Source organism: Pundamilia nyererei, unplaced genomic scaffold (genome assembly GCF_000239375.1).
Source record: "Pundamilia nyererei isolate P.nyererei 1_Seehausen unplaced genomic scaffold, PunNye1.0 scaffold00426, whole genome shotgun sequence".
Lineage (NCBI taxonomy): Eukaryota > Metazoa > Chordata > Actinopteri > Cichliformes > Cichlidae > Pundamilia > Pundamilia nyererei.
In genome coordinates this window covers 180,578-187,627 of record NW_005187827.1, presented here as the reverse complement: position 1 = coordinate 187,627, position 7,050 = coordinate 180,578, and the positions used below count along the sequence as shown (strand labels likewise).

The 7,050-nt window shown below is 38.8% G+C and overlaps 1 protein-coding gene across 1 annotated transcript; it reads left to right on the top strand.

Annotated features, from left to right (window-relative positions):
* Positions 1-461: 461 nt before the first annotated feature.
* Positions 462-6,997, top strand: eps8l1a (EPS8 signaling adaptor L1a). The gene is made up of 14 exons (XM_013916012.1): positions 462-518; positions 1,295-1,406; positions 1,514-1,572; positions 1,785-1,923; positions 3,024-3,112; positions 3,192-3,266; positions 3,341-3,489; positions 3,602-3,793; positions 4,020-4,125; positions 4,227-4,367; positions 4,505-4,640; positions 5,407-5,554; positions 5,928-6,060; positions 6,715-6,997. Exons 2-14 carry the CDS (start codon positions 1,295-1,297, stop codon positions 6,730-6,732), a joined length of 1,497 nt encoding a protein of 498 aa, XP_013771466.1. The 5' UTR covers positions 462-518; the 3' UTR covers positions 6,733-6,997.
* Positions 6,998-7,050: the final 53 nt, after the last annotated feature.

Sequence of the window (7,050 nt, the reverse complement as noted above, 5' to 3'; positions counted from 1 at the left end):
GTGATTAGCAGGTAGAAACTAAAGACAAGTTCATGAATGCAAAGTAAAAGGACAAATAAATTAGATCTTTACCAACAGCTTTTATGGTGGCTTTGGCCTCGGCTCAAATGAAACTTAATTTCTCTGAATGAGTGGAGGTGGTGTGCTTGAGTAAGACTGTGCTACATTGGTGAGAAAGAATGCAGTGCGGATCGCGTTAGGCTCTGGGCATAAGCCACAGGCAGTTGTTGGTTGAAATACCTGTGATAAGGAAGGAGAAGCTCACCAAGATGCAGAGAAAGAATCTCAGGGAGGGAGGGATAGAGCCAACCTCTGTATCTGTGTGTTATAGGAGGGAATAAAACAATGCAGTGTGACTACGAAAGGACGCCAGACTTGTTTTTCTTGTTTTGGCACATCCCAAGGAGGAAAGACATCCTCTCGCAAAACAGCCAAACTCACTACAGTCACTTGAGCAGGAGGAGTGGTGTCTTTACCCCGGATTCAAACACGCGAGACGCACCAAAAGGTACGTTGATGTATGTCGGTTTAAAGAATTAGCTCGTGTAAAGTGTATGTGTGTGTGAGAGAGAGAGGGTGAGAAAGAGAAAGAGAGGGGGGAAAACAGAGGTAGGAACTGAGAGAGACAGATACACCTGTTAGATCTAGGACGGCTATCTTGTGTCAGTAATGTTTCTCAGAGGAGTACATTTGGGGCGGTGTACAAACAGGTGCTCAAAACGTCAGGGCGTGTATTTGCTTGCTGTTAATTGCATGAACTGCTGAAGGAGAAAGGCAGAAAGATGAGGTGTCAGGATAGAAAGCTACTGTATGACCTGTAAAGGACAGCCTTTTAAGAAAAACTGAGCTGTGGTGGAGTTTCTCTGTCGCGCTTTGATTGTTGCATCATCTGCATACCATCTGGTATCTTTTCCTGTAGTGTACCTGTCACTTACCTGCATGTGAACATGCCAGTATACACAATGCTGAATACTCTGCATTCTTACAATCAGCCTGTGGTATGTGCCATTGTTGTGCTCTTAATCATCTTTTCTTTTTGATGTAATGGGTATAATTAATATGACGCCAAGATGTCAGGCAGGCAAAGTTAATGAGAATCTTTTATATCATTGAAGACTAGTATCTACATGTGAACGTTTAAAAACGCTAAGGAGGAGAGATCAAATATAACAATTCAAGTGGGACAAGGAAGGAGACATAAAAAAAAGGGTAAATGTCATTGCTGTGCTACCAAAACATCTTTCCCCATTCTGTGTATATTACATTGAATTCTGTTTATGTCCACGTGAAACAGATGTCAACATCACTTCCATCAGTGCTCCCTAGAAAGCCTTCAGGTGTCCGAGTTATGGTCCTTAAAGGACAGCAGGAGCTTTCTGATGGGGTTCCTAACAAGTCTGGCAAAGGTACACTCCTCTCCAAGAATGTGGTGTTGGCAAAAACATGTGGTTCCATCTTTTGCATATGCTTTTTGTAAACTTTGAATTAATGGCCTTGTTCTATTTCTGCTCAGAGAATGGTACCAGTGGGGAGTCGAATCAGATCCCTCCACTGAATGCAGACAGAGAAGTGGTACGTACTCATACGCCTCTTTTTTTGTATATATGAGTGGGTACAAACAAGACTTAGAAATTATCAACACAATCAGAAAATCACACACATATGAACAATAACCCCAGATTTATTATCTAAACTTTAGAAACAGTAAACCGATGTGGTGTAGTGTTCTTTAAAATCAAAAACAAGCGATATGATGAGAGCCTCGTGTGTGAATCATTCCTCAGGAGATTATGAACCACTGCTTTGACGATGTGGAGCGATTCATGTCGCGCTTACAACAGGCGGCAGAAGCCCAGACTGTCCTCAACCAAAGGAAAAAGAAAAACGAGAGGAAGACCAAGAAGGATAAAAAGACCCAAGAAGGTGAGGCCCTCGACAATTTCTGACCAAAATAAATGACTTATATTGGAAACAAGGAAACCTGTCTCTTCGAGTGATACCGAAGAGCCAGATATGTTTTGGATAAGGTTGAAATTTAAAATGTAGGTTAGCAGATGAAAGTGAGCTTCAGACATGTGGAGGAAGGAGCGATTGACATTGACTCAATATTTTACACACTGAAACTCAACAGGCAGGATGAAAAAAAACCAAACATTCGGGTAACGCAGAAAATTCCTGCACATCGTGAGAATGTCTAAGACACAAGGCATGCAAGTACCTGAACACGTTTATGCACTGCTGTTTCTTCATATAGCATGATATTATGTTTTATATTGGGCACAATTAATGTCTGAGTTTGAGTCACTAAGTATTTCTCTTTTGTCTAACTTGGCAAACTCATCTGGGTGTTTCCTAAATTAACACTGGGATGGACTAAAGGAAGGCTCTTATTAGTCATTACTTTGTCTTATATGAGCACTTGCTGTGACAAGCTAGAACAAAGGTCATGGTATGTTGTGCTTCTAGTATTTCTGTTCATTTCTACTTTTATTTGTTTTTCAGAATTTTCCCCAAACTAAAGTGTTAGCATCCACATGATAGTCTGTATCATGCTCCAGATATACTCCGTTCAGTTCAATTTTATTTGCATAGTGACCAAGAAGCCCACAATAATACAGAGAAAACAGAAAAAAACAATAATCAAGTGACCCCCCCCCACCCCTCCCAATGAGCAAGCACTTTGGTGAAAGTGGGAAGGAAAAGCTCCCTTTTAACAGGAAGAGACCTCCAGCAGAACCAGGCTCAAGGACAGGCTGAAGGCTCTGCTTCCCATTGTACTTTTAAACACCATAAGAACCTCAAGTAACTGAGGAGCAAAGTGCTCTATTGGGGTGATATGTTACTATTTGGTCTTTAAGATAAGATGGGGTCTGATTACTAAGACCTTGTATGTGAGTAGAATGATGTTAAACTTGATTCTAGATTTAGTAAATGTATCGGTAAAAGCAATACTTGTATGCTGTGGTTATAACAACCTTATGTTTTATGTCTATGGTGTATATATTTTGCTGTTCTTTGTGCAGATGGTTTGTTGACCATGAAAGCCAGTCCTCCCCCAGAAGAAGACTTTGTGAACATCTTTCAGAAAATCAAGTACTCCTTCAGTCTGCTGGTATGATTAGACTACGTTCTATTTAAGCATAAAGAGATTTCTTTGATAAATACAAAAAACAAAATTGATTTTTTTTTAGGACCGCCTGAAGTCCTACATCTCACAGCCCAATGCCCCAGAGCTGCTCCACCACATCTTTGTGCCTCTCAGACTGGTGAGACCTCATTTAGTGCTTTTTCTTCTTTTCCTCTTTCGTTGATCTTTACTGTAGAGACCTCTCTCTTACAGATGATGAATACCACTGGGGGGCCAGCATTAGCTGCATCCATCATCAGTCCTGCTTTGACCAATGGTGCCGTTAAACTGCTCCAGGAACATCTGACTTTAGAGGAAAATGAGCTGTGGACTTCACTGGGGACCAGCTGGACCTCACCCAGGTCTGTGTGTGTGTGTGTGCGTGTGCGTGTGTGTGTGTGAGTGAATGTCAGCTTTACTAGAGACTGTGCACAACACGGTTTTAATGGAACAGGCTCGTTCCACTTTCTCCAGCTCCCACCTCGGTGTGACTGTTCCTCCGTATACACCTGTCTTTCTGGATGGGTGGAAGCCTCAGACTCATGACTCTACTGGCCAGCCTTTTGAAGATCCCATCGAGCTTCAGCACAAAGTAGATGCTTTCAATGAAACCAAGCAGAAACAAAGTCAGCAGGAAGAAGCTCAACAGGCAGCACAGAGCCCCAGGTAGGCCACTGAAGAAGTGTAAATACATACAAATAGAGCAAGACATTATTATGGTTTCATAGCAGTTGTGATTGTTTTTGTGGAGGCTGTATTCTTACTGGCTAGAATCAAATCAGTCAAGTGCTTTTAGTGGCAAACCATGATTAAGATTACTGATATCTGGCTCCAGTTTCATGTTTATTTTTTTTATGTTTTGCATATCTTTTAAATACTATCTGTTTGTCAGAGACGGAAATGGACATGCGCACGGTGAGAGCCATTACTGCTGCAGTTACGACTTTGTCGCCAGAAACAGCAGTGAACTCTCTGTGCTAAAAGGAGAAACACTTGAGGTACACACCCTGAAATATGGGTGGCGATCTGAATACAAAAGTAGAGTTTAGATCCAGGAGTACGTCACACAACTTGGCTAATGAGAGTCATCTTTCCGTAGGTGATTGACTCATCAAAACGCTGGTGGAAGTGTCGGAACAGCTATGGCGAGATAGGATTTGTTCCTTTTAACATTTTGGAGCCTGTGTCTGCTCTGAATAAGACGGAGAAAGATGGCTCAGTGGTGCACAGGGAGTCACAGGTATAAGACGACACACAGCTACACAAATACACAGAATTTTATTTGTGCCACTGTCTCAGAAACTGTACATACTGTGATTTCTTGGCTAATGTTGTCATGTAGTTTTTGTTCATTCCTGCTTTTTTTCACAACAAAAGGCAGGTCCTGTTCCTCACTTAAAGCGCTTCTCATACACCCCATCAAGCGGGGGTCCCACTACAGCAACCCCAGCGGTGCGACCTCAAAGCATGGTTTTACCATCTACAAGGATGCAGGGAGATGAACCTGACAGAGGTAAATGAATACGGGCAGACAGACACGTCATAAACACATATGAAAACTAAGAAAATTGACACGTTTTACTATTTCATGACATTTGAATTTGATGGCAGGAGCACATCTAAAAAAAAGTTGGTACAAGAAATGCCTGGAAAAGTAACCGGTACTAAAAAGAAATAGCTGGAGGAACATTTTGTAGGCAAGGCTAACTGGCTAACTGGCAACCAGTCACAAACATGAAATAAATCATCTATGAGAGGGTATAGTATTATCAAAAGATTCAGAGAATCTGGAGAAATCTTAAGGGACAGGCTGAAAATCAAGTTAAAATATAGATTTGTGAAGTTTGCAAATCACTGGAATATGTTCTTATTTAAAGTTTTCAATCTTAAAACGTTAAAACGGTTTTAATATAAATTTAAAATGTTTTTTTTATTATAATATAAGATGTATTTCTGCTTTGGAATTTAAGTTGCTTGGTATTACAAAAAGAACACTTTGTAAAGGGGAACGATACGTTCATATAAATATAACTTTTACTTTAGTTTGATATGTGTAAAATGTAATTCAGCAAAGGTCTAGTATAGATTTTTATTTCAGGTGACTAAAGTGTTTTTCATAATCAAAATCATGATGTTTATTGCATTATATGACATGAATTCCTGCTTTCACATAAATCAAACAGGCAAGGCTCGTAGTTGTTGATGTTAAGCAATAAGTGCAACTGCAGCTACAACTGTACAGGTGTATATAAATGCAGTTGTTTTTCTTCTTTGTACAGTTCTGATAATGAATGATGAGTTTCTACAAAGGATAGCCCGGAGAAGAGGCTCATTTAAACAGACAGCTGATAACTCTATACCTCTGAACTATGACTCTCCATCTTCTGAGGTGGCAGCCTGGCTTACTGCCAAAGGCTTCAGCGCAGTGTGAGTACTCCACAAACATATTTGTTCATATTAGCTAGAGTTAGTACTCAAGCTCCACTAAGGAATAGCATGTTTAAACATGTTGTTTAATTTTTATATTATATTGGTTTTGCACATTAGCACTAGCACTCCTGCTAGCCAGGAGATAAATGTGTGCAATACTGCAGACGTAGGTTTCAAAAACCCTGAAGTTGTATAAGGATTAAAATAGCTTAAGTATTGTAGCTTTACTGTTTATCATAGCTTTACTGGGTAATGAATTGGACTTAAAAGTCAAGTTCTTCTTTAGAAATTAAAAGGTGAATATTAAAAATAGGATCTTTTTCACAGTGAAAGCACAAAAATGCTGATCTTGTAATTCATTTCTGCTCAGCACTGTTGAGAGCCTGGGAATTTTAAACGGAGCGCAGCTGTTCTCCCTAAATAAGGAGGAGTTTGTTGCGGTGGCACCAGAAGAGGGTGAAAATGTTTACAGCCAGATAATGGCAGAGAAGACTCTGCTTAAGGTTTGTTCCCTATATATTTTTTTTTTTAAATCTCGATGTACTAGTTTGTGTGCATGTGGGTATTTGCAAAGATATGCTTGGGTGAGTGTTGAGTCATTTGTTTGCTCAGCCTTGACTTATGCACAGACTTACATTATTGCCACTGCCCCAAACTGATTAAAGATTTACAATGGCAAAAACGTGAGCAATTTCAAATTGAATGCACTCCTGTATAAATTAGTTTTTAAAATGTGGTCATAGCTTCATTTAAGTGGAAGTAAATGCCAAACACAATCTATTTGAAGTATTTGCAACATTTAAATATTTACAAATGAACATACCTATTCACAAATTTTGTCAACAAAACTTAATTGGGGTAAGAACATTTGTCAACTTGTCTATTTAAAAAAAAAAAAGGAAAATTGTAAATCAGAGCAAATTTAACTAGTAAAAAAACCAAACTATCCACAAGATAGTCCATGTTTATGTGTCACATGTTGCCTATACTTGGTGTGGGTGGGCAGCTTTTGTTATTTTTCTTGCTTTTAGTAAATAGACTTCATAAACAGATAGTTTTTGGTGATGTGTTTAAATCGGATTTTCTTTTAAAAATATGATCAAGAACTTTAATTTCATTAAGAAGTGAAAATAAATTATATCTTCTGTCCTCCCCAGAATGCACAAAAACTTTAGAACTGGATGCTTCGATGGATCCAAGAGTTAAAGATTAACTCACAAAGAAAGAGTGATGTATTGTAACAGAGTTAAAATATCCTTTAATACAGATGTGACATGAATGCTTATTTGATATAGAGGTAATGCTCATATTTTAAATCACAGAGTCTGTTAATTTATCAACAAAAACAACAGATTTTAAAAGAAATTCTATTTAAATACTCTTGGAACCAATTTGTTGTTGTTGTTGTCGTCTGGTTTTTAGTTTGACATGTTTGTAATCTTCTTGCAGGTTTAATTGTATTCCTTCCATGCAGTGCATGATTTTTTTTTTTT